Here is a 23,985-nt window from a genome sequence, read left to right as displayed (position 1 = left end):
CAGCGGGGAGCCTGCTTCTCCCTCTCCCACTCCCCCTGCTTGTGTTCCCTCCCTCGCTGTCTCACTCTCTGTCAAATAAATAAATAAATAAAATCTTAAAAAAAAAAAAAAGAGAATGTAAAGATGAATTTGCCTTTTATAAAGCAGTCAACAAGTGTCCATTAAAGACCTGCCGGGGAACCTGGCACTGTGCCAGCTCTGGGGCACCATGGTGAGCAAACCAGACACAGAGTCCCTGTCCTCCTGGAGTTTCCAGTCCAGTGGGAAAGATGCAAAACTCACTCTTTTAAATGTCTAATTACAAAATGGAAAACGTGCAGAGAAGGGAAAGAACGGGGATCCAAGAGAGCTGAAGGGACAGGAAGGACTTTCCTGAAGAAGAGACACAGGAGCTGAGGAAGCTCCTGAGCTGAGGAGCGAAGTGGAGAAGTGTTTTACACTGTGGGGGGAAAGCAAGTGCAAAGGCCCTGTGGCAGGAGGGCTAACCAGGCACCTGTGTGGCTGGAATAGAGAAAGCAAGGGATGGATCGATGGGGCCTTGAAACTGAGATGGCAAATCTAGATTCTGGTCTTGCAGCAGGAAGTCTCTGCAAGCAGTGAGCAAAGGTGGACACCATCAGGTTCCTAATCTGGTCCTTCTGGATACTGGGAGGAGGATAGGTTTGGGGGTCAGGAACACTGATGTGGAAAGACCAGCTAGAGATGGGGTGGCTGGCTGGGGATTGCAGGGATGACGGTCAGGAACACGTGGTTCAGAGGCAAAGAGGAACAAAGTGAACCCAGACGGTGAGACGGAGCGGTGGTGCCCCCCCCTTCCCTCGCCCCTGGTTTCCACCTGCTGTCATCCTGATTCCTTTGATTTTTCGTCTGATGAGTCATCTGTGAGTCATCACCCCCACAATCACTGCTGTTTTTTCCTTTTTCAACAATGAACTTGTTTTTAGCCACTGAGCCATTATATTACAGGCCAATGGATTTGGAGGCCCTTCTCCAAATACGGTTCTGGGGAAAATTTAAAAGGCTATTTAATAAAAGATTCACCATAACATGGCTGTCACTACACACTCCGCTCAAGGCTGTCATGGGCTGGCCTGCGCAGGGTGGGGTCCAGCTGGTGACCCTCTGGAGCATGACTGTGGGGCAGAATGCCCTGTCTTGGCTCCCTGGAGGCCCAGTGGGGTGGTGCCCGTGCTGGGCCACGACCAATCCTGCTGCCCCTTCTCCACGTGGATTCTGTGACACCCTGGCATGGCTGCCACCACAGCCCTGGGCCAGAACACCCACCAACCGCAGGGCTCCCAGGATGGCCTCCCGCCGACCCGGGGTAGACTTCCATCCTTGTAAAATTAACTTGTTAATGTTCTTCTGAACTCACCCATTTGCTAAGATGGTATCCCCAGAAGCCCCTTTTCTGAGGGTCTGCTCTGAGGCAGGCTGGGGATAGAACCACTTGCAGGACATAAAGCACCTCCATTTTGCAGTCACAGTCACCCCCCACCCCCCATCAGAAACCCAAGCATGGCCTCTCCTGGAGCATCTCCTTCATCTATGAAGTCTCCGTTCCTCAGGCCACCTCCTGAATATTCTGGAATCCACCTCCTCCTCTCCAGCTCCCTTTGTCCGCCCTCGTTCAGGCCTGGTTCCATGTGCCTGGAAGACCAGGCCTGTCCCCCTCATCCTGGCCTCCCAACCCCTCGTCCCTGCTGCCAGCCCCTGGGCAGCATCCATGCCCCCGCAGGGTGAGACCGTTTACCCCTGGTCTCCCCAACTCTCTCCCTCTCTCTTCCTTCCTCCTCCCCCCGCTACTTAAGTCATTTCCATGTGCCCCTCAGGACTCATCTCAGAAGTCACCCTTGGGAAGCCCCCTTGACCTGCAGGTGGGGTCACTTTCTTCCCCCGGGCAATGCTTTACCCATTGTGCTGCAATGTCTGTCTGGAGCCTGTCTCCCCCGTCAAGGCTCAGATGGCCGGATGGGGTGAGGACAGCTCATCCCAGGGCTCCGGGGTGCTGTTCAGAAGCAAGCAGCAGCCCTGGGCACACATGGGACATCGCTGGGGCTGTGTCTAGGATCAGTATAAGCTACAAGAAGGCCCTGGGACACACAAAAGCCTGGGGTAATTCCTGCTCCTGCCTGATGTCCAGCCCTGGGCTGACTCATTCATGTTTTCACTCAGCAAACACCAGGGAAAGCCTCTTCCTCCTCACCATACCCCACCCCCGGGCAGGCCCCAAGCTGGGTGTCTGCGCCTAGAGGTCCTACTCCCTGTGGTGTTGGAGCCAGGCCTGGACAGGACAGTGGGAGGCGGGCTCTGCTGGACATAGCTGGTGAGGGTGGGGGGCACTTTTAACCCTTCTCCGATTCCAAGAGGCCAAGACGGTCCTCAGTTCCATAGCAGCAGAATTTCAAAAGTGGCTGCCCAAAGGGGCTGGCCGATGTCACCCAGGACCCTGGAGTCAGAGCTCTTGACTACATTTGAATCTGCTTCTGCCTGCACCTGGAGGAGGTCTTGTGGCTGGTGGGGGTGCAGGTAGGATGGCGGATAAACCACTAGGGACCAGGGGTTCACGGGTTTTGACAGCAAAACCTCCCTGAAGTGTTCGCCTGGGAGGGAGCACTGCTCACGCCACAGAAGCTGCCTTGGTGGTTGGTTGGCCTCTTGGCCCTGAGATGCAAGGGTGGGTTTCCCTGGGGCTCATTAGGCGATGGGGCACCCCCAAAGTGCAGTTAGGGCTACCAGTCAAAGGGACAGGCTCAGGGCGGTCCCTGGTGCAGATGCTCCTCTCCCCAACCAGAGCGGGCGCCCCCCAGCGGAGCCTGCATGCTGGGACCCGCGGTCAGGCCGGAGAAGCCAGGAGCGGCGCGGCACCAGGGACAGAGCGCGAGGCAAGTCGCGGAGCCTCAGTTTCTCCAGCTAGAAACCGGTGGCGGTTGTGCAGTTTGGACGGCACACAGTAGGCCCTCAAGCAGGAGCGTGACTGCTCATCCCTCTGGTTTGGTCGAGATGAGGCCTGGGGCCCCGACCTCCGGGACCCCACTGAGTGGCCACTGCTCTTCGGCTTCAGGTCACTGCCGCCGCCCCCAGCCCACAGCGCCCGGCTGCTCTGTGGATAGGAGTGCGCGTGCGCGGGGCCGGACGGCTGCGGCGCACCGGCACCCCCGTGTGGCCACAGCAGGAACCACCGGCCTTGTGAACAGCCGGTGATGGGCTCCCCGCCTGAGAGACCTGAGAGCCTGTTGGGGTGATCATCTAAGGAGCGCGAACCCGAGAGCATGTGACAAGCTGAAGGCGTGACAGCCCTAACAGTAACAGATCACATCTGGACACGTGGTCATCTCAGGTCCAGAGTGGTGAGTGAGTTCCCCAAGATCAGGACTGGCTCTGCTTGAGGCCCTATGTCTAACACGGTCAGTGGCATACAGCAGGTGTTTAATAAATGTTTGTGGAGTGGGAACGAGTAAGCCATCTGTGTGTGCAGTGGCGTTGGAAGTGGTCAGATGGTCACAATGTGCGTCTACACTCTGACCTTCTGGCCACCCTCAGAAAGGGCCCGTCTCCGAAGTGCCCAGCCACTGGAAGGTGGGGCAGAGAGACAGAGGGAGGCTCAGGCCGCATACAAACCGTGATGGGCCCGGCCCAGTCCCCTGCACAGGGCAGAGCAAGGCTCCCTGCACCCCTCTCCCGGGAGCCTGGAAGCTTCTGGTCAGGGCAGCCTCTGCACATCACCTCTAGCCTCTCCCGCAAGAGGCCAGGCAGAACAGAGGTGGGGATGGAAGTGGGAGCTGCATGCTAGCCTGACCCTGACCCTCTCTGGGGAGGGCAGAACAGGAAGGGCAAAGTCAGGGCTGCTGGTGGTGGTGATGTGGGAAACGAAGGCAGAAGAGAAATTATTAAATTTCCTTACTACTTAACAACCACTGACAAGTCCTTGAAACAAGCAGAGTGACATTCCTCTAGGGACTCAGCTGCTTGGATGTTGACACTTTACTAAGGGCAAAAGGCAATCTTAGCTTGACCCCAGAACCCTGTAAGTCTACTTAACGCAGAAAAATTCCTTTGGAAACTTCCTTTATCTCTAAACCCCCAAGATACATGTTGGCAGTCATTCTCCAAGCATATGATGCACTGATATACATCTGAAGGGTCTCGTGACACTTTTTACTAGACAGTAATAAATGACCCTTTCCTAACAATAGCTAGCTCCCTCAGGATCCTGGAAACCTTGCTTCCAAAATTCCTTAGAAACTTACGCTATCCCTAACCCCCTCCCAGCTTGGAAGTATATATGTAATGGGCCACTCCTCACCACCCCAGAGCAGCTCTTTCTGCCCATGGGTCCCGTCCCCGTGCTTTAATAAAACCACCTTTTTGCACCAAAGACGTCTCAAGAGTTCCTTCTCGGCAGTGGGCTACGAACACTGACATCTTTCCTCTATCAGTGGGACTGCGGGCAGGGTGGGGAAGTGCGATGCGGGAGGGGCGTGTGGGCGCAGGGGCTGGGAATGAGCCCCAGGTCCTTGCCCCCCACTCCCTGTGGCCACGCCCCAGCCACGTGGGCCAGGCTAGGGGCTGAGGCTGGGGAGGGGGTCCAGGCCAGGCTCACAGCCCACAGGCAGGGTGGGGACCTCGCTGGGTGGGATGTGGTGGGTCATGTAGCGCTTCCCCATGAAGGAGCCAATCCGCAGCTGCTCCAGGGCCTCCTCGGGCCACCACAGGCTGGAGCTGGATGGGGAGAGGAGGCGGCACTAGGTCCCTGCTGGGTGGAGCCCACTGCCAAGCCAGGGCCTCCTCCCGCAGCCTCTCCCTTTCCTTCCTTCTAGAACCAGCTGCTGGCCCACCTCCTCCAGGTAGTTGTCCTCACTACCCTGGTATCAGTTCTCTGAAGTGACTGAGGGCTGGCTGGTGAGAAAACAAGGCCCAGCAGGAGAAAGACCGGGGCCAAGGACACACTGAAAGGCAGGGCAGAGCGAGGTGGCCCCTTTTCTGAACCTGTCTTCAGAGGAGCTGCTGGGCCACCTCCCTGCCCTCCAGGTGAGAGAGACTTGGGACCGAAATTCCCCGAACATCCCTAGAAGGGGCACCGCCAACTCAAAACTGCAAGGTTCAAGGAGGGCTTCCAGGTGCTGGGACCAGGGAGAGGGAAGGGGTTCTGCGGGGTGGGAGAGAGGCGCATGGGGCCATCAGCACTCACAGGCGCGCAGTGGACGCTGCCAGGAAGGCCAAGAGCAGGAGGCCGGCCAGAGAGCAGAGGATGGAGGTGATGATGATCATGTCACCACTGCGCCGCCCTGGCCACGTGTCGATGGAGGCTGGCGCCTTCCCTGCACACAGCAGCTGCTCAGAGGCTGCCCCTGGACCCCAGGGCAGTCACGTCCCCACCCAGGCGCACACTCAAGGCCTGACAGCCTCCTGAGTCCACCCACCCGTTCATCTCAGCCGGGCATCTGGGCCCTGCCCACCTGTATCACCCATGGCTCCAGCCCCTTGGTCTCACCTTCTAGGCTGTTCCTGCCAATGTGCCCCCCCACTGACCTGCCCACAACTGGGCTGGGACCTGAGCAGCTGAGGGGTGACCAACATTTGGGCATGGACAGAGCCGATGAGGCTGACCCGGTGCCCCACCTCCCCAGCACGAGCTTCTGTTTGGGGGAGGGGCTGGACTTGGACACAGTGCCTCCAGGCCCCCAGTCTCATGGCAGCAGGGGGAGAGAACAGCTGAGCATGACCATTTGGCAGAGGGGTGATGAGTCCACAGGGGTAGACTGGAGCCGGAGCACCCCCCTCCCCCAGGGCTACCTTGGTGGAGAGCAATGGGGTCGGACCACCTGGTCTCGGCCAGGGGTGAGCCCCTGGCGTCCATCAGGAGGAACTTCACTCTGCAGGGAGGAGAAGGGGGGAAGTCTGAGCCTCAGCTGCCCTGGGCAGGGCGCCCACAGCGGCCAAGCTCCAGGCAGTTCTGAGCCAGGCTCTTCTGGGGCACATCGGGACCAGCCGTGGCCTGGTCCCCCTCTGGGGGCCCTCTGAGACTGCACTGACCACAGTGACCTCTGCCATCAGTCCCAGTGCATCTGAGCCGTTGCTCTCCAGACACCCCATCTGGTTTAGGGGACCCCAGTCACTAAATGTCACATACACAGTGCCTCAGGGTGGCTCAGCAGGTCAGATGGAGCTGGGAGCCCCAGGCCTCCCAGAGAAAACGGCTGGCCAAGTGGCATTTAGGAAGCCATAGGCTCGGGCACCCTAAGCAAAGGGCCAGGGAGGGAGGGGTGTGGTCAGGGCACACTCAGAGCCTGGGGTCCCAGGGAGGGGTCGGGCTGAGCACTGAGGGCACCAGAGGCCGCGCAGGGAGGTTGTATCTTTGCGTCAGGTGGGGAGCCCTGGAAAGTGTCTGAGCATGGAGGGACCCAGGCAGGCTGGCACCGAGGACAGCCAGCTCCGGTGGCTGCTAGGGATGGGGGCAGGAGGTAAGAGGAGGCCGAGCCAGGAAGTGGGCATGGGGGAGGTGGGAGGGTGGTCCTGTCAGGGCAGGGACCACACAGGGGCAGAGGGAGGCTGTGGATGGAAGCGCCGGTCCAGCCCACACCACGCCCCACCTTCCCTTCACCCCGTGCTGGTTCTCTCGGCCGGACTTGGACTCCCTGAGGACCCCTGGGCCTGGCTCTTCTGGGGCACATCGGGACCAGACCCCATATGGACACCTGCTCTCCCACCCTGGCTCCCTCCATGACCCTGACAAGCCCATGGTGCCCTGCGCCTCAGCTTCTTCACTGGAGAAAGTGGGTGGTGGTCTTATTTCCTGCTTCCCTGCCTCATACCCACTGCTTGGGCCCGGACTCAGCCTGGGGCTTAGATTCCTGCCAGATCTACCCATGGACTAGTGGCTGCAGCCCAGCACCCCCCATCTCCCAACTCTGGGCCTGAGACCCCACCAGCCCTGTGGTGCCCACTTCTTCCTCATGGGCAGGCCTCCTGGAGAGGCCATATTCTGCCTGCCCCCCAACTGGTATGAGTGCTGCTCCTTGACCCCACAGAAGCATAAACCAAAGCTTGTGAAGGGGAAGGGTCTGGGGAGAGGCTAGAAAGGGCAGCTCTCTAACCCGAGACCCCTTCTCCCCCAGCATAGCCCCTGTCCCAGAGTCCAGGTGGAGTGACCCACCTGTAAGGTCCAGGGCTGGGGAGGGGGCTGTTGCAGTAGGGCGGCTGGTGGAGGTCAGCAAGGCAGCCGGGGTCACTGCCAACCCGCAGCAGGGGGATGTCCCTGCTGCCACCCTTGGGGTCCTCACAGGGCAGCTGGTCCAGGGATAGGGGCAGCGTCATATAGTGGCCATCAGTCAGCAGCCGTGGGAAGGCTGGGATCTCAGCTCGTGTCTGCGGGTTCTGGAAGTCCCTGGAAGCTGCAGGAGAAAGGGACAGACAGATGGGGCTAGGGGGCCTAGCCCCTTGCTGGGTCTAAGGCTCCCCACCCGCCCCTCCCCGCCCCCCACGCCTGGCTCCTCCACGCCTCAAGGGCCCAGAAGCTCCCTCCAGGCACAAACCAGGTTACTTTGTCACCCTCTCAGAGCCCGTCAGGATAAAGCACAACGCCTGGTCCACCACTGGGCAGCTCTCCTCAGCCCCAGACCCGCACCGTGACACACCATTGCTGAAGGCCACCACCAGCCAGATGGTGTTGGCAACGCTGGCATGCCCATCCAGGACACAGCGAGGCTGCTCCAGGGAGAACGTGGTGGCTGTGACCTTTCCTTCCAGGTCCCAGGCTGTTATCTGCGGCGTGTAGGGGATCAGCTCTGTGGCCACGGAGATAGGCATGAGGGTCCTGGGACCTGCTCCCCGCCTCCCCCGTTGGCGGCGGGGAGGGCTCCCAGGATCCAATCACCCCAGCGGGTGTCCCAGCCCCTTGGGTCCAGCCGGGTGAGTTCATCCCAGGATCCCCACTCACCCAGGCTCATACAGGATGGGGGCCAGACCAGTGCCCCCACAAGGAGGAGCAGGACCGATGGGCCACGCTGCCTCTGGGGGAGCCCCATGATGGCCACCCGAGCTCAGCTTTCTTCCACATCCGCAGCCTGGGGCTGATCTGGCTACCTCCTGCCACACCCCCGCCCCAGCACCTTGAGCCTGGAGGAGCCGGTTAGTCAGGCTGAGAGGCTGGCCAAGGCCTGGAAAGACCTGAAAATGTAAATGCACCCCACCCTCTCCCACCAGCCAGGCCTACCCTGAGGGGGCTGGGCTGGGCTATAGGGTGGGGCAGGCCAGTGCCAGGCCCCAGTGCAGGACTGAAGGGGATGCCACCAGATCCCCAGATGCCAGCCAGGCCACCAGAGTCCCATGTCTGAATTGGGGCCCCAGCTAGCCTCCCTGCCCTGGAGAGGACCCAGTCTCTGGAAACATGGGCTCAGGAATCCTGAGATTCCTGCACCCCAGGTGCCAGGAGCCTCCCTCTGGCCTTCCATCTCCACCCAGAGAGTGGGAGCAGGATGCAGAGGCCCCAGCCCACCTGTCCAGCTCCAGCCCCAGGACAGCCCCCCGGTCCTACTGCCATCTCAGCGCCCTGCCCTCCCTCCACAAGGCCACATTCTTGTCTAACAGGCGTCTGGAACCAGAGAAAGGACCTTTGACAGCCGACAAGTCTCCCACGTACTTTACTCCTTTTGGTTCTATTTTTTTGTTAAGATATAATTAAAAAAAAAAAAGATAATGCACATAAAATTCATCCTTTTAAAATGTACAGCACAGTGGGTTTTCACAAGGTTGTGCAAACATCACCACTAAGTTCAGAACATGTGCATCACCCCGAGAGGACACGCTGTACCCATGATAAGTCACTCCCCATTCCCCGCTCCCCCGGCAACCATCTACTCTCAGCCTCTGCGGACTTCCCTGTACTGAACATTTCACATTGCCAGAATCACACAAGTGGCGAGCTGGGGCTGGCTTCTTTCACTTAGCATTCTGTTGTCCAGGTTCATCCATGATGTAGCGTGTGGCCGGCCTCGCTCCAGAACTTTCCCTCCACTGTATGGAGACCGGGCATTTTGTTTCCTGGCCCCTCAGCGGACAGTTGGGCTGTTCCCACTTTTTGGCTGTTATGAATAATGTTGCCACGAGTGTTCACGTACAAGTTTTGTGTGGACCTGTTTTCTGTTCTTGGATAAATGCCTAGGGGTGGAATCGCCGAGTCATAGGGTAACTACTTTTTTTAAAGATTTTATTTTTAAGCAATCTCTACACCCAACATAGGGCTCGAACGCAAGAGTCAGTCACATGCTCTATTGACTGAGTCAGCCAGGCGCCCCCAAAACCCCAAACTTTTAGGTGGAAGAAAAATGCTTTAATATATAATATACTCATCTTTACACCAACACATAAAACAGAATTTAATTTTTTTTTCTTACGGAGAAAAAGGGCTTATGGAGGCAAAAGCACCCCTGGCCCACTCAGGATGTGGCCGGTGTCCCTGTAGTCCCGGGCCACAGTCACTGCCCCCAGACAGATGGCAGGCTGGGGTATTTGATCCTCCTAAGAGAGTTGAGAAGAATTAGAACTTCGAGGATGGGGTCAGACCAGCCCTGGCCCCATTCCAGGCCCAGCTCTACTGCGAGCCTGGGACCCTGGGCCAGTCACTGCATCCTTGAACTTGTTCCCTCATCCAGAACCTGGAAGCCAGCAGCACCCGCCACGGCAAGCAGCATCTTACTCGGGGAGTAAATGGGACGGCGGGCCTGGCAGAGTCGCTGGACCACACTTGGCAAGGAGAACTGGAGTGGGGACGGGGCAGCAGCCCAGGTCAGGGGGCGGGCTCCCAGGCCTCACCACAGCTTGGTCACTGGGGAACGCGGGTCGAACGGGCAGTCTTCGGCTCCCTCCTGCTCGGATGCAGCAGGATGCACGCACACGCACACACCCACGCACAGCCTCTCCGCCGACAAACACACCAGGGCCTGCTGACTTTGGCTATAGGGCATTTATTGCAAACGGAACATCTGAGGTATGAGAAGCTGACCTGGAACCCACGCCTGCCCTGGCTACGATGGGGCAGTCTCGCCTCGCCCCACGCCAGGCCCCCGGCACTATGGACCCAAAGCAGCCCGCAAAGGGCAGGGCCCCACGCTCTGAGGTAGCTGTATCTGAAGCCCCCACAGCACAACTCCCCAGGCTTGCCCAACTCCCACACAGATCCAGGCCTGGAGGGGAGGAGGGGGGCGGAAGGCAGGCCCCGACAAACACTGCAGCCTCGGAGGAAAGGCACCTTCCTACCTGCCCATCCCAGGGACAGCCCAGCCGGCAGTGTGGGGAGAGGGTGGCTGGCTGCCGGAGGCAGGCGGGGCGGGGCTGGGGCCGGCCAGGCTGCGGGGGTCACTGCTGCTCCAGGCAGTCCTCGGTCACCCCCTGGGCAGCCAGCTCGGCCAGCACATTCTGCAGGTAGTTGGGGTCAGGGTAGCCGTGGCCTGTCACATTGCGGTCCATCTCTGTCTTGTGGTGGATCTCGTTCCACACCACTGTGTCCGTCTCTCCCGTGGTGCTGGACGTCCCTACTGTGAAGATAAGTCGCCTCTTCCAGGCCACCTTCAGCAGCTCCAGGACCTGCCGTGGGGGAGGGAGAGGGAGGGGGAGGGAGGGCCTGGTGAGCGAGCGCAGGCCTGGGCACGGGTTTTTCACCCTGGAGCAGCGGGGCGCCGGGGCCGGTTGACAGCTGCTGGCATCCACTGCTCGTGCCCCTTCCCGGGTCTGACCTGCCCCAGCAGTGGGGGCCAGGATGGGCACAGCGGCCACCCACCCTGTGCCAGCCGTGGGTGGGGCGAACCAAGGCGCGCGAAGCCCTCTCTCTCCAACCTGTACTGTGACCGCCGGCAGGACCGGGGCCGGGCCGCTCTCCTAAGTGAGCCCACCCACAGTCCCGGGCCTGGAGCCCCATCGGTGGGGGTCCCTGGCCTCTGGCTCCAGTCCTAATTCCTCTCACAGAACTCTACCTGCTGACCTCACCGCCCAAGAGGACCCCACACCTCAGAGGGCGCCGCCATCCGCTGCTCAAGCCACACCTGGGGCCGGTCTAACTCGACCCTACTTCCAAGTCGGCCTCTCCCTCCCAAGGGAGCCCGCGCCTCTCTGCTCCCCCACACCCAGTACCTGCCGGCCAGGCTCCCAGCAGCCAGAGGTAGCTTTTTCAAACCTCCAACCAGCAACACCCAGGGCGGCCTAGGGGTGCCCGATGCCCCACTGCCCCCACAAGGGGCTCTGGTCCTCCCCAGACTTCCCAGCCTCCAGCCCGGTCCACCTGCTGCCACTCACGAGCTGCTCTGGCTGCCAGGAATGCTCTCCCTAGCCTCAGCGCAGAGGTAGCTCTGCGGGCCGTCCCAGTCACCCAGTCCTTTCCTGTCCCCCCAACCCCCGCCCCCACCCCACTGATCTCGTCACGCTAACCTGACTGAAGACCAGGTGACCTGGCCCGAGAGGTTGATGAAAGAGGCCTCCCCTCCAGTCATCTCTCCTGGGGGAGCATGCCTAATGCACAGCAGACCCTGGGAAGGAGGGGCCAGCACCCCAGCCAGCCCCAGAAGAAGAAGGTGAGCAGAGCAGAGCAGGTATGGCCACCAGGCTGGGCCCTTCCCCACCCCACCTGCTCGAACTGGCCACAAGCAGCCAGGCACAGGCCTACCAGCCGGGGGGCCCCTTCCTCACCTTGCGGCCCTGGGCGTTGTCTGGAAGGTAGCACTGGCGGGGAAACCCCCTGGCGGTGAATGGCTTCCCGGGGTTGGGGTGCTCTGGGCCCTGCAGGAGGAACGCAGACACCAGGTGTGGGAGCGTCCTGAGAGGGGCCCAGCAGCCCAGCCCACCTTCTGCCTCCCCGGCCAGGGCTACTCCTGCACTTGGGACCAAATAAATCCATGTCTCAGATCCCACCCCTCAGAGACAGGACATGACACGGCCTTCCCTGACGCCATGCCGCTCGGTCTGGCACAGACACTCCTGCTAACTGATGAGACCAGAACTCATCAAAGGCCGGGGCACACGCTCCCACCCCGCTGGTGCCCCTCCGGGCTCTGTGGTCGAGATGGCAGGGCCTCCTTCCTGATGCCCTCACCCCTTGCTTGAGACGGGGCCACAGCGGGGCCTGGCAGAGGGGCAGCAAACAGGACGGGAGGGGAGGGGGCTAGAACGGTGGAAGGCCCTCTGCCACTCAGAGGCACATCACATACACCTCCAAACCTCCCCCTCCGCTCCCCGCCCCCCGCTCTGTGGCTCTAAGGCTGTCGGGAATGTTTTTAAAATTCACTATGACCCCCTGAGAAGCAGCAGAGGAAAACCAGGAAAAAGCATGTGGTTGAACAAAACAGGGACACCCCACCTGTCACAGACGGGCCCCTCTGGGTCCTGGTCTCCACTGCCCGGTACCTTGCCCACCTGTCACCAGTTCTGAGGTCAGCCCTGGCCCAAGCAGGAGGCCGAAAGGCCCAGGGCTCCTATCTGGGTCTCTATTGGGACCCTGGGATCTTCTGCTCAGGTTCCCGTCTTGTTCTTGACATTAGAGCCGGCCCCACCACACCCAAGGCAGGCCTGGATCTGGCCACTGAGCTGGCCTCTCAAGAGCAACTGCCCTCACTGTTGGCACCTCCCTGCCCTGTGGGATCCCCCGTTATTCAGCCCCTCAACACGAGCATTCTTCCTGCTTCATACACTTGGCCTTCTGCCCAGTACAAGTCCAGCTACGATGTCTCCACCTCCAGGATGCCCTCCCTGCATCAGGAAAGGGCTGAAGGCCACCTCTTTGCTTCCACAGCCCTAAAAGCTTGTTCCCTCCCCAGACGCTGGTGCCTCCTGGTTCCTGGGAGCCTGAAGTCAGGAGGCTAGGGCCTCCTGAGTGCCCCAGAGATCAGACCACTGGGAGAGGGGTGGCGTAGGAAGAAGACTGCCCCAGAGTGAGAGGGACCAATTCTAGAACGATCCCAGGAGGCTCCTCTCGTGCCCCTTACCTGGATGCCGTGAGGAATGTTGTAAACTATGAGTATTGTTCCGCAGTCCTCATGGCCGGGTAGGGATACCTGGAACTTGAACACCTCCATCTTCCCCCGGGGCTGGGTCCCAGTTTTCTCCCCGTAGATGGTCTTGCAGGAAGGACACTGCAAACTTCCGTCCTGAGACAAAGCAAAGCACCACGGACTGAGCTGGTGGCCCTGAGAGAGTGCCTAGCACGGCCCCCTGCCCCACAGCAGGTCCCTAGCTTGTCCCCCCCACTCCCTCACGACCCCAACGGCTTCCCTGGAAAGACGGTCGACATGGGGGCGAGGTACTGGGAGACCAGCATCGAGTAGGCAAACCAGGTTGGTGCACAACAGTCTCCACGGTCGAACGGGTTTCAGACCAAACGAAAACCCCGTGACCTAGCAAATGCTGGTGCCGGCACCCTGGCTGGTACAGGGCGGCCCAGGGATGCTGCGGGCGGGAGACGCCACGCCAGGCCACGAGGTCTGACGCGTGACCCAGGTCCTTCTGTCTGTCCTCCGGACCTCTGTCCGTTCCGGCTAAGAGCCACTGAAGGACAGCAGCCCGGTGTCACTTGCTGTCAGGCCTGCAGCGGCCAAGCTCTACCCTGCTGAGGGCCCAGGCCTGCAGACATCGCGAGTCTGCCTCCGAGAGCGTCCCAGGCTCCCCGCAGGACAGCAGCGGTCCCCTGCTCAGCCGCGGCAGGACCAGGGCAGGACTAGGGCAGGACTGTGGGCACATGCGGGGGGCGGACGCGCAGGCACCTTGTTCCCGTTGCAGTACATGGCCAGCAGACACAGCAAGTGGAAGGCATGGCTGCACTTGGCAAGGTGGCCCACGGCCATGGGCCCAATGGTCTTGCTGTCGGTCACATCGCTGTAGCCGGACACCACAGACAGTTTCTCCATACAGATGATGCAGTCCTGGAGGGAGACCAGCACAGGGCACGCTCACCAACAGCCCGCTGCGCCGCAAGGGGGGTGGAGGGTCTTAACAGGAAAAGGCCGTCATCTGCTGAAATGCCAGGATTATGGGCAGTCATTCGTGTAGTCAGTTGTCCCAGAGGTGGGGAAGACAGATGAGGCACCAGGATCCGTGCCCTTAGAGGACTCGCCACAGGAGAGGGGACGACAGGCGGCCACGAGCAGAGGGGCACGGAGGCCTTGGCAGTGAAAGAAGCATAGGCTGAAGACAGCAGCAGACACGGGCCGGGAGAAGGGAAACAAGAGGGCAGGAAACTGAGAGGAGAGGACCTCAAAGCTGGCTGTCACAAGGGAAAAAGGACAAGGTGGAACAAGGACGGGAACGGGCATGGCAGGGAAAGGGAAGAGAATGTTCTGAAGCAGAAAGCAGCCTAGTTTGGGAAGGGTGGTGGCGGCCGCAGGGGGCAGGGGTGAGTAGGGTGTAAAAGAGACAGGCGGGTCAGGACCAGGTCCCTGAGGTTCTGACGGCCAAGCTGAGGAGCGGGGCTTTGTCTCCCATGGCAGGAGACCCTGCCGAAGGGTTTTAAGGTGAGGCTACCAGCATGATCACAGCTGCCTGGAGGCCAAGAGGCTGGTACAGAGCAGCCCAGTTATGCCGGGCGGGGGAGGGGGGGTGGGGAGCCTGCAAGGGCAAAGGCAAGGACACAGATTTGTGTGCTATCCAATGGGAGCACAGACAGCTCTGGAGGGAGGGTGGGGGACATGGGGACGACCCCCAGGTTACTGGTACCTTTACCAGCCAGAGCTGCGGGAGAAAGAGGTGGGGTGGAGGCCTTGGGTCTGTACTGGCACGACTGCCCTTTAACCCAGGACCCCCCGCCCCGTGCCCCCAGAGTCCTTGGGACTCTCCATTCAAATCAGAGACCAGCGGCACAGCAACCCCCAAAACGCGGTCAGCACAGAGGCTCGGGTCCTACCGAAGCTGCTATGAGGGTCTGGCAGGCCCCGTAATGACAGCAAGGCTGACCGGCTCTCCCCATAGCCAGAGGGGCAGGACTTCCAAGGGGACAAAGCCACGCTTTTCCCCAGCTCAGTCCTTGGGGAGTGGGGCAGGCTCTCCCACCCCTTGTCTCCAGGATGGCCCAGGCAGAGGGCTACGCAGAGGCCTGTGTAGGAGCCTTGCTCAGGACCACAGCTCGTGAGCGGCAAAGCTCAGATCAGAATTTGGCCCTCTGAAGCCAGGCCACCTCCCCTTGGTAAGGCCTGCCTCCTCCAGGAGGCTGGGAGATCAAGCCCAAGTACCTGGACGACAGCCGGCACTCAGAGGCACCTTGGGAAGCACCCTCCCAGCACGAAAAGGCTGGTAAGCTTCTCCTCTGGAGCCAACCCTCATCTCCAAACCAAACCAGAAGCAGCATGGCTCCGGCGACACGTACCTCATCTGGGGCCGTTTTCAGCTCTTCCGTATACTTTTTTATCACCTGTTCTGGCTCTGGCTTTGGAGTCCCTCCTATAAGAGAGAAGAAGATTAGCAGTGTTCCAAGAAGTACGAACTGGAGACGCTGAATCTAGAGAGGAAGGAGGACAAGGGAGAGGCCCAAGCTGCCGGGAGGGACACTGAGAGGGGCCGAGGTGCGAGGGGTGAGCGTGCAAGAGGAGACGCGGCACCACTGCAGATGCTCGGAGCTCGGCCTGGCAGAGCCCTATCCGGACCGCCCGCTGGAGGCCCGGCCCCAGGAGCCCTGGAGGCGGCGGACGAGGACCGGAGACCGGAGGTCCCAGCCGTCAAGAGCCATGTGTGGGCCTCCACCACATCCCCACGCATATTCGGTCAGAAGGCTAGACCCAGGCTCTTCCGAGGACACACAGAAAGTCGAACAGCAGCTTCTACAACAAACCACTCTGGAGCGTGTTCCAACAGTGCTGTTTCGCTCAACCTCCATTACTCCCGTGAGAAAGCCAAGGCAAGAGAAGTTCCAGGAGCTGGACATGCAGCGGGCGCCTGCCCGGCGGGCATCTGTGTGCACGCCAACTGCAGACAATGCCACATGGATACGGTCATGACAAACCACGGTTTTCTCTTGCCTGGCCCTGGACCATGGGGTCTCAGCGACACAAGTCCGGGAAGGAGCTGGGACGCAGCAGGAAGGGCGCCCCGGCCACCCCACTCCTCTCAAGACCCCCACGTGCACGAAGCTGGGAGGTGCGGCCCTGTGCCTACAACAACACTGAGCCCGGCCCCACATGGGCCCCCCGCCACGACCCCTAAACGAGAAACTCTCCCAGCCGGGGAGAGAACTGGCCAGGTCCGGGGCTTCAGCCAGAGGCAGCGGCAGAATGACAGAGAATGGCAGCAAAGCTGTGCAGGAGCAGAAAGGAGGACCCGGGAAGACTAGGGAAGACTAGTGCAGCCGGGGACAGCTCTTCTTCCTGCCTCCAGGTCGTTGGGCAGGTCCCGCTCCTAGCCTCTGACACTAGAGGGGCCCTGGTCTGCACCCAAGCTCAGAGCCACCAGGTGAGGGCGCTCCCCAGCCAAGCGCCCTCGAAACCAGAGAAGGCCAGGCGACAGCTAGGAGGGGAGCAGAGGCTGGGAGCAGGCAACGTCAGGTTTGGTTCTGGCTGTCACGCTGGGACCAAAGCACACCACCTGAACCTCAGCTCCCTCACCTCAAAATGGAGACCTCATCCTGACCCGAACTGTTTGACTGTTGAGAGAGGCAGCTACGGACCAAGGAATACCACCCCACCAACACACAAACGTCCCCCCAACCCCCTCACACCCCCCACACCAATGTACCTCCACCCCTCACACACACTCCCCACACTCCCCCACACACACATATCCCCCACCCCCCCAAAACACACACACACCCTCACAAGCATCCCCTCCAACCCCCTCACACACACACGCACCCCACACACCCTCATAAGCATCCCCAACCCCCTCACACACATACACCCTCACACACGCAGCCCACACACCCTCACAAGCATCCCCTCCAACCCCCTCACGCACACACACCTCCACACAAATGTACCTCTACCCCTTCACACACATACCACACACACACAAATGTCCCCCAACACATTCCACACGCACCCACACACACGTCACACGCGTACACACACACATGCGCACACGCGCACGCACCGTCCCCCCAACACCTACAGACACACACAGATTTCTGGGCCCCAGACTGGTCACTGGTGAGAAGGCCAGGCCAGAGCACAGTGACCGCCAGCTCTGGTAGCCGTCCTGGTAGCTGCTGGGACTCAGAGTGAGGAGAGGAGCATTTTAGAAAAGCATAGGGACCCCAGGACCCTATCTGCCAGGACCAGCCTTGGGCCCACCTCTGCTGAGGCCTGGCTCAGCATCTCATTTCCCCGCTACTCGCCCTTGCCCGGGTGGCCTTTTAGAACCCAAGGTAGCTTTCCACGAGCCACACTTCTCTTAAGGGGCCAGCCAGGTGACCACCACCCCCAAGAAAGGGACATCTGAGCCCAGGAAGGAAGGTCAGAGTGTCTGCCGAGAGCCTGCATTCTTCCTGGGCCAGTCTGAGTGTCTCAGGAAGCTCCGGGCCTGGCCTGCCTGGCTGCCGGGATCGGTGCAAAGCCCTGCCACTCGCTGGGCCCCCCTGACACGTGCGGGGTTGGGGTTAGATAGGCGGTGGGCATGATCAGAGCACCCCTGTGACTACATGCCGGGCGCCTCATGTGTGCATTTCCTATTCCTCCCACGACCGACCTGCTAGTAAGTACTAGGTGCCGGCTCGTGAATGGAGAACAGGTGTGAGACATGAAGCCAGAACCAAGACTGGAACCCAGGCTGGCTGCGCCAGAGCCGTGCTCCCTCGCTCACCACACCACGCTGAAGGTCACCGGGCTTTCAGCAGTCTGTGCGTCTCCAGCCCAATGACAGAGGCATAAGCTTTCGAAATGGCAGGTTTAGAACTTACTACCCACAGGCCCCTTCACGTAAGTCTGGTTAAAACCCACAGCACCTTCCATGGTTCTGAAACCCCTTCCTCCCCAGCCATGTGATGGGCAGTGCAGCACCACTGGGGGACTCCTCTGAAGTAGCCCTTCGTGGTGGCCAGATAGGGCTGGGGGCCTTTCCTGAGACGCACGCTGGCCCTGCTGGGAGGGACAGAGTCACCCCATCCTGAGCTGGCCTCACCCCATGCTTCTGTTTATAGAGTCACAGAGTCCTCAAGAACAGGGCCCTCACACTCCACCTGTGCCAGGAAGACAGGAGCTTCTGAACTCTGGGTTTTCGGCGGCAAGTGGCTTTTGGGGCCCACCTCTGCACCGAGGGCAGGCAAAAGGGCCACTGAAGCCCTCCCCTGGGGGTAAAGGAAGCGGAGAAGGGCCGTGGGGGTCAGAGAAGAGTGATCGATGCAGGAGAGTCAGAGGCAGCAAGACTCGGAGGCTTAGCAGAGGCCAGAGAGTATTTGTGAGCAGGAACTACCTTTCATGGACATTTTCCTCAATCTCTTAACTGAGCTGTGACTTTTAGAGGCCAGACAGGAGGCGGGAGGGCTGGCGGGCTGGGGTGCGCGGCTAAGACACACAGGGAGTCCAATGGCTGACATCAGAATACTCGTCATGCCTACACGGGGTGCAAGATCAGACATGCAGAGAGGGGAGAAACGTTAGAAGGAGTCATTCGGCATGTGACATCCACAAACCCCGGCTGAGTCCAGGTGGCACTGTGAACGGCCAGCAGGACCCACCGATCTTCCCGAGGAATCGGCTGCTAGAGGCTCGAGGCAGCTAAGCTCCAGGCCAGGAACCAGAGAAATGCCCAGCTCGTCAGAGCTCCACAGGTACCTGTACAAGCCACCAACTGGCCCACACTCACAGCATGCGGGGAAGGGGCAGGGCGAGGCCGTTTGCTTCAGGAGGGCAGGATGCCATTCCGGGTGGGATCTCCCTTCTGCCAGGCGCAAGAAGGAGGGCAGAGGGGTGACATGGAAGGGCACGGGCAAGCTATGGAGACACGGACAGGGTCTCATGCTCACAGTCCCCGACCCCGTGCTCCCCCCAGCCGTGCCCTCTGGGCTCCTGGTCACCTCGCCTCCAGTGGGGTGCTATCTGCTTTCCACGCCCCATCTGGCCCCTCTAGATGCTTCCAGTGCCATTGCTAGGGTGGGTGAGCAGGAATGCTGGCCCTAGGCCTGCTCCCCGACTGAGGCCTCCCCATGGCCCCTGTGGCCGATCCTCTGGAGCAGCAATGGTCCCGGGCCGTGGCTTCCTTCTCTAGCGCCCTCAGTCAAGGCTCAAACAGCCTCCTCTGTCCTGGAGGGTAGCACCGTGGGCACCCCCACAGGGGGAAGGCCTCACTCCTCAGCCTGGTGTTCCACACACACTGTAGCTGGACCCGCACCCCATGCCGCTCCCTTGGCACTCCCTGAGGACCCATACTTCCCGGGAACCCAGCATGTCCTCCCGTGGGAGCCCCTATTCCTGCCACACCTTCAGCCTGCCTTGCTGTCCACAGCACCACCCACCCAATCCTCCCTGCCCTCTGTCTAGCTCAGTAACACCTCCTCCACAGGGCAAGTGAGCTCTGGGCTCCCCGAGGGAGACTTTCCGAGCACTCAGAATCAGGCTCAGGGGCTGGGTACCGAGGGCAGCCTGGGGCAGGAAGCGGAAGATCCTGGATGGGCCAGCCACCGTGGCCTCGAAGAACAAAGACTCATGTGGCAAACATGCCCAGTCGGGGACAGAAGCAGAGGCCAGCCAGCAGCCTGGACAGCACAGCGGAGGTGGGAGGGGGCGCTATGGCGGCCACTCGCAAGAGACACCAAAGCGCACATCGGAAGACCAAAGCTGCACCCCGGGCACTCACTCATCAGGCAATGCGATGCCACCAGCGTCTCGAGGTTGGTTGCTCCCGAGCTCCAAAGTAGGTCTGAACTAGATGTCAGGCAGACCGAATGACAAGCAGGCATGGGGGAGGGGCAGGGGCACAATGATGGAGGGGACGGAGGGGACGGGAACAATGCCTTAGTAGAACCCTGAGCCTTTGCACTGACCATGACCTCCTCCCCAAACACTCTCTGCTCCACTTCAACCAGACCTCTCTCCAAGCGTCACCTACGAGGCAGCCCTTCCCTGACCACCCCATCTAAAAGGGCCCCATCCCCCTCCATCTGTGTCTCCTTTACCCTGCTTAGCGTTCTTACTATGAGAAAGGACTCGTGTCTGGGTGTTATGTTCCCTGCACCGAGCACCGAGGGCAGGGCCCGGTCACAGGAGGCGCACAGCACCTGTCTGCTGGGGAACTAAGATCCCCCTGAATGCTGCCGGGTGGCCTCTGTGAGGCCAGCACAAACAACGCTTCTGCCCTCATCGATGCAGGACCCCTCCCCTGAATTCAAGTCACAGACACAGAAGTCTCAACTTAGAAGCCTGCAGAGCAGGAGCCCCTGCTCCGTGCGTCGGCCTTCTTGCGGGAAAGTGTGAAAATCACCCCACACCTACACTTCGCAAAAGCAACACCCACTGGACAGGATGGGTTGCGGGGGGTGGGGGACGCCATGAGTGGGCCATCACAACTTCCTAACAGCAGGGCTCAGGGACAGCCCCCCAAACTCCCAACATCCCCAAGTAACTGTAACAGCTCGCACGGCCACAGCTCCCCCAATTATCTGAGAGGGTGCCCACTTCTTCGCCAGACCCCCAGAGAGAGAGCAGCCCCTGCAGCAGTCAGACGTGCAGACATCTCCTTTCGGACACAGGGGCTCCGGTCCCCCCGTCCTCCGACCGGCCTGACCGAGCGGGGTCCCAGCTCCACTCGGCCCTGGCTGCTCGGCCCTGGGGGCGCCACAGCAGCGTGAAACACAGACACTCCGAGGAGAGGGCTGGGCCCGACCGCGGCCAGGGAAGCTGTCACCTGAGGCACTGCTGGCCTGACAGGAGGTGGCTCCTCCGTGGCCTTCCTCTGCCCGCGCAGAGGGTACCCAGTCCTTCCACAGCATGACCACTGCTTTGTAAACCTACCTGCAAAACCCTACGTCCCTCAACGGCGGCCTGAGTATTCCCGAATCTGTTAATGTGGCCCGGGGAAAGAAGACATTCTCCAGACCCTACTTCCTGGGGGCTGGCTCGGGATCTCGCTTTCCCTGGCACCTCAGACTAGGGTCCCACCGGCAGGTGCAAGGCAGAGCCTGTGTTCAGAGGAGGTGGCATCTGGCCATGAGCTCCAGTCTCCACTCCTTGCTGGCTGGGTCCGAGATCCCCGAATTTCCCCAATGAATAAAATGGAGGTTAAAAGACTGCCTACCTCCAGGATTGATCTGAGAGCCAAGGGCATGGGGGACACTAAGGACACTCTGGGATGCAGACTAAAGGGTCCTCATCCTCAGGAGCATAGGAAAGGGAGCAAGTGCAACTCAAGCCCCAGAACACTTCTGAGCTGCATTTAGAAAGGTTTTTATAGCATCTGTATTTTAGCCTTAGCGATTACAGAGCTGAATGGAGCTCAGCCTTGTGCCGGCCACGCCTGGTCACCCACAACCTTTCTCCAGTAAGATCACCACCCCATGAATGCACGCACGGCTCTGACTCGGCTGGTACCACATGAAGACCTCAACTGGGTGGGAACTTTGCAATCGCCAACATGTCTGCTCACTGTTCTCTCTGCCCCGCACAGGGCTGATGGCTGAGCAGCTGAAGCAGGTTCCAGGGGGCCCCACTCTCCCATCTTCTCCCATCTCTCTGACTGGTCCTTCCATCTCCTTCCAGGGCTCTTCCCAGCATCCCACCCGCAGTCTCTGTAACCTCATACATCCCCCCATGAGGGGCAGAGGTCACCCCATTCCACCCTAGACTGCTCTTCTGAGCTGCACATCTAAATGCCCACTGCCTCCAGGACAGCTCCACCCAGCTATGACCCAGCAGTGCCCAATCCCCACCCCGCCCCTCTCCGTGTTCCCACCGGACTGGGGAGTGGCACAGTGTAACTGCTGAGGACCTAGGTTCTGGGGCCCAGAATGCTTGGGGCTGAGTCCCAGCTCTGCCAAGGGCTGGCCAGCTGATCTTGAGAAGTTTCTATAACTCTCTGAGGCTCAGTTTCCTCAAGTATAAAATAAGGAATAAAAGTTCCTACCTCGCAGAGCTGTTACTGGGAAGAAATGAAGAAACATACACGCAAAACCCCTCCTTAGTGCCTCAGTAACGTCGACAGCCACACACCGGGCCTCATTCCATTCCTTCTCTCTCTCGACCCACCTAGTCACCAAGTCAGAAGCTTTTACCTCCACCACTGCCGAGGCCCGAGTCAGGCCCTTGGCTAGCTCCCCTGAGCCATGGAGTCGGGCTCTGCATGGGCCTCCCTGCTCCAGGCCTGTCCCCTCGAACCCCCCTGTGCTATTACAGTGACTCACTTAACACACAGACTTGGGTTATCTTATTCTCCTGCTTCAACCTCACTACATTTGCCCTATCTATGACACTTTGCCTTTCCCACTCATTAGAAAGTAATTTTCAGTAACTCCCTAACCTATAAAAGGAATTTTAAAAACAGTTCAAAGGTGTATGGTTAACAAAAGATCGAGGTGGACACAAAGCCACTTATTCAAAGCATAACTCCAGCCAAAACAGCTGAGTTCCCCAGATGGCCCCTTCAGGGAAATATGTAAAGCATTTCAGGACAGACAAGTGACTCAGACCATAATTAAAGTGACATGGAGGGGCGCCTGGGTGGCTCAGTTGGTTAAGCGTCTGCCTGTGGCTCAGGTCATGATCCCAGGGTCCTGGGATCAAGCCCCACATCGGGCTCCCTGCTCAGTGGGGAGCCTGCTTTTCCCTCTCCCTCTGCCCCTCCCCCTGCTGATGCTCTCTCTCACTCTCTCTCCCGCTCTCTGTCAAATAAATAAATAAAATCTTTATTAAAAAAAAAAGTGATGTGGAAATTTCAAAGATGGGGAAAGGTCCACACCAGGGTACCCACTGTCATCAGGCAGGCCGCCCCCTGAGAGACAGGCTCACTCACTAAGGGTACCCCATCACGGAAAAGAGGCACTGCCCCCCCACCCCCGGAGCCGCTGTGGCTTTCCGTGAGAACAGAGAGGGTAACAAGACCCCCACCCCACAGTCTCCTCCCCAGCCCACGCATTCTCCCACCGCCTTTATGTCCTGTCCTGCCAGACACAGCCTGTTCTGGAACCCACGACCCAGCAAGGTGCCTACCTGCGAGGGCTTGCTGGACCCGGCTGGGCTTCGGCATCTGCATGGGCACCGCGGCGGGGATGCTCCCAGGGCTGCTCGCAGGACCACTGGGGAGGGAGGCACTTTGGGAGAAGAGAGAACAAAGCTGAATGTAGGAGCCAACTTAGCAGAAACCAGAGCCAGCCCAAGATGCGAAAACACTGGTGCTGCTGGGGCCCCTTCACAACTTCACTTTGCATGGCCACCTCCGTGTGAGCGAGGACTTCTGGGTTTTGTGGGTTGTTTTGTTTTTTATTAAAGACCCTGATATCTGGAAAGAGGAGCAAAGAAATCTGAATTTCACCACGCTCAGACCCAAACTAACCTAGAGAAGCTGAATACTGAGAATGTGAAGCCCAGAGCCTGGCCCACCACCCAGGCCAAAATCAAGTAGGGAGAGCCAAACTCCAAGCCAGGCGAAGAGGTGGGGGAGCATCGGCAGGCGGGGCGAGAGCAGTGATGGGAAAGAACAGTGCTGGGGTGAGACTCAGCAGTTTACAAGTGATCAAGAAGGAAGCCTTAAGCGTCAAAAAAGAAAGGTTTTCCTGGGGCGCCTGGGTGGCTCAGTTGGTTAAGCGACTGCCTTCGGCTCAGGTCATGATCCTGGAATCCCAGGATCGAGTCCCACACCGGGCTCCCTGCTCGGCAGGGAGTCTGCTTCTCCCTCTGACCCTCCCCCCTCTCATGTGTGCTCACTCTCTCTCAAATAAATAAATAAAATCTTAAAAAAAAAAAAAAAAAAGAAAGGTTTTCCTGGGCAATTCAGATTCTGAAGACAATCCTAAAAGAATTTTGAGCTCACTAGCTTTGTCAGAATGAGGGCTCTACGGTACCTAGAGAGGGGAAATCCGTCAGAAACCACTCTAAC

General features: G+C 59.6%; 2 protein-coding genes across 7 annotated transcripts in view; both read right to left on the bottom strand.

Annotated features, from left to right (window-relative positions):
• Window positions 1-1,805: 1,805 nt before the first annotated feature.
• On the bottom strand, window positions 1,806-8,718 carry UPK3B (uroplakin 3B). Its single transcript, XM_045872120.3, is given in 7 exon segments — window positions 1,806-4,722; window positions 5,192-5,321; window positions 5,797-5,876; window positions 7,157-7,394; window positions 7,638-7,833; window positions 7,835-7,921; window positions 7,923-8,718. Coding segments are annotated over 7 exon segments (996 nt in total). The 5' UTR covers window positions 8,028-8,718; the 3' UTR covers window positions 1,806-4,562.
• A 713-nt stretch (window positions 8,719-9,431) lies between these two features.
• Window positions 9,432-23,985, bottom strand: part of DTX2 (deltex E3 ubiquitin ligase 2) — a 36,656-nt gene continuing 22,102 nt past the window's right edge. For 3 of the 6 annotated variants that reach the window (XM_045875594.3, XM_054507666.2, XM_045875593.3), the window contains exons 4-10: window positions 23,100-23,200; window positions 18,373-18,513; window positions 15,341-15,414; window positions 13,746-13,904; window positions 12,972-13,133; window positions 11,680-11,769; window positions 9,432-10,584 (exon numbers count right to left, since the gene is read on the bottom strand). In XM_045875594.3, the coding sequence (XP_045731550.1) occupies window positions 10,357-10,584; window positions 11,680-11,769; window positions 12,972-13,133; window positions 13,746-13,904; window positions 15,341-15,414; window positions 18,373-18,513; window positions 23,100-23,200 (955 nt within the window). In that variant the 3' untranslated portion in view covers window positions 9,432-10,356. The remainder of the gene's footprint in view (window positions 10,585-11,679; window positions 11,770-12,971; window positions 13,134-13,745; window positions 13,905-15,340; window positions 15,415-18,372; window positions 18,514-23,099; window positions 23,201-23,985) is intronic. The other 3 variants (XM_045875597.3, XM_045875598.3, XM_045875595.3) reach the window with 2 other exon arrangements.

The sequence above is a fragment of the Mirounga angustirostris genome, unplaced genomic scaffold (assembly GCF_029215605.1).
Source record: "Mirounga angustirostris isolate CCGP_5_RB_7025 unplaced genomic scaffold, mMirAng1.0.hap1 SCAF_5, whole genome shotgun sequence".
Taxonomy (NCBI): Eukaryota; Metazoa; Chordata; class Mammalia; order Carnivora; family Phocidae; genus Mirounga; species Mirounga angustirostris.
The sequence above is the reverse complement of the archived record's forward strand: the minus strand, read 5'-3'. Positions and strand labels throughout refer to the sequence as shown.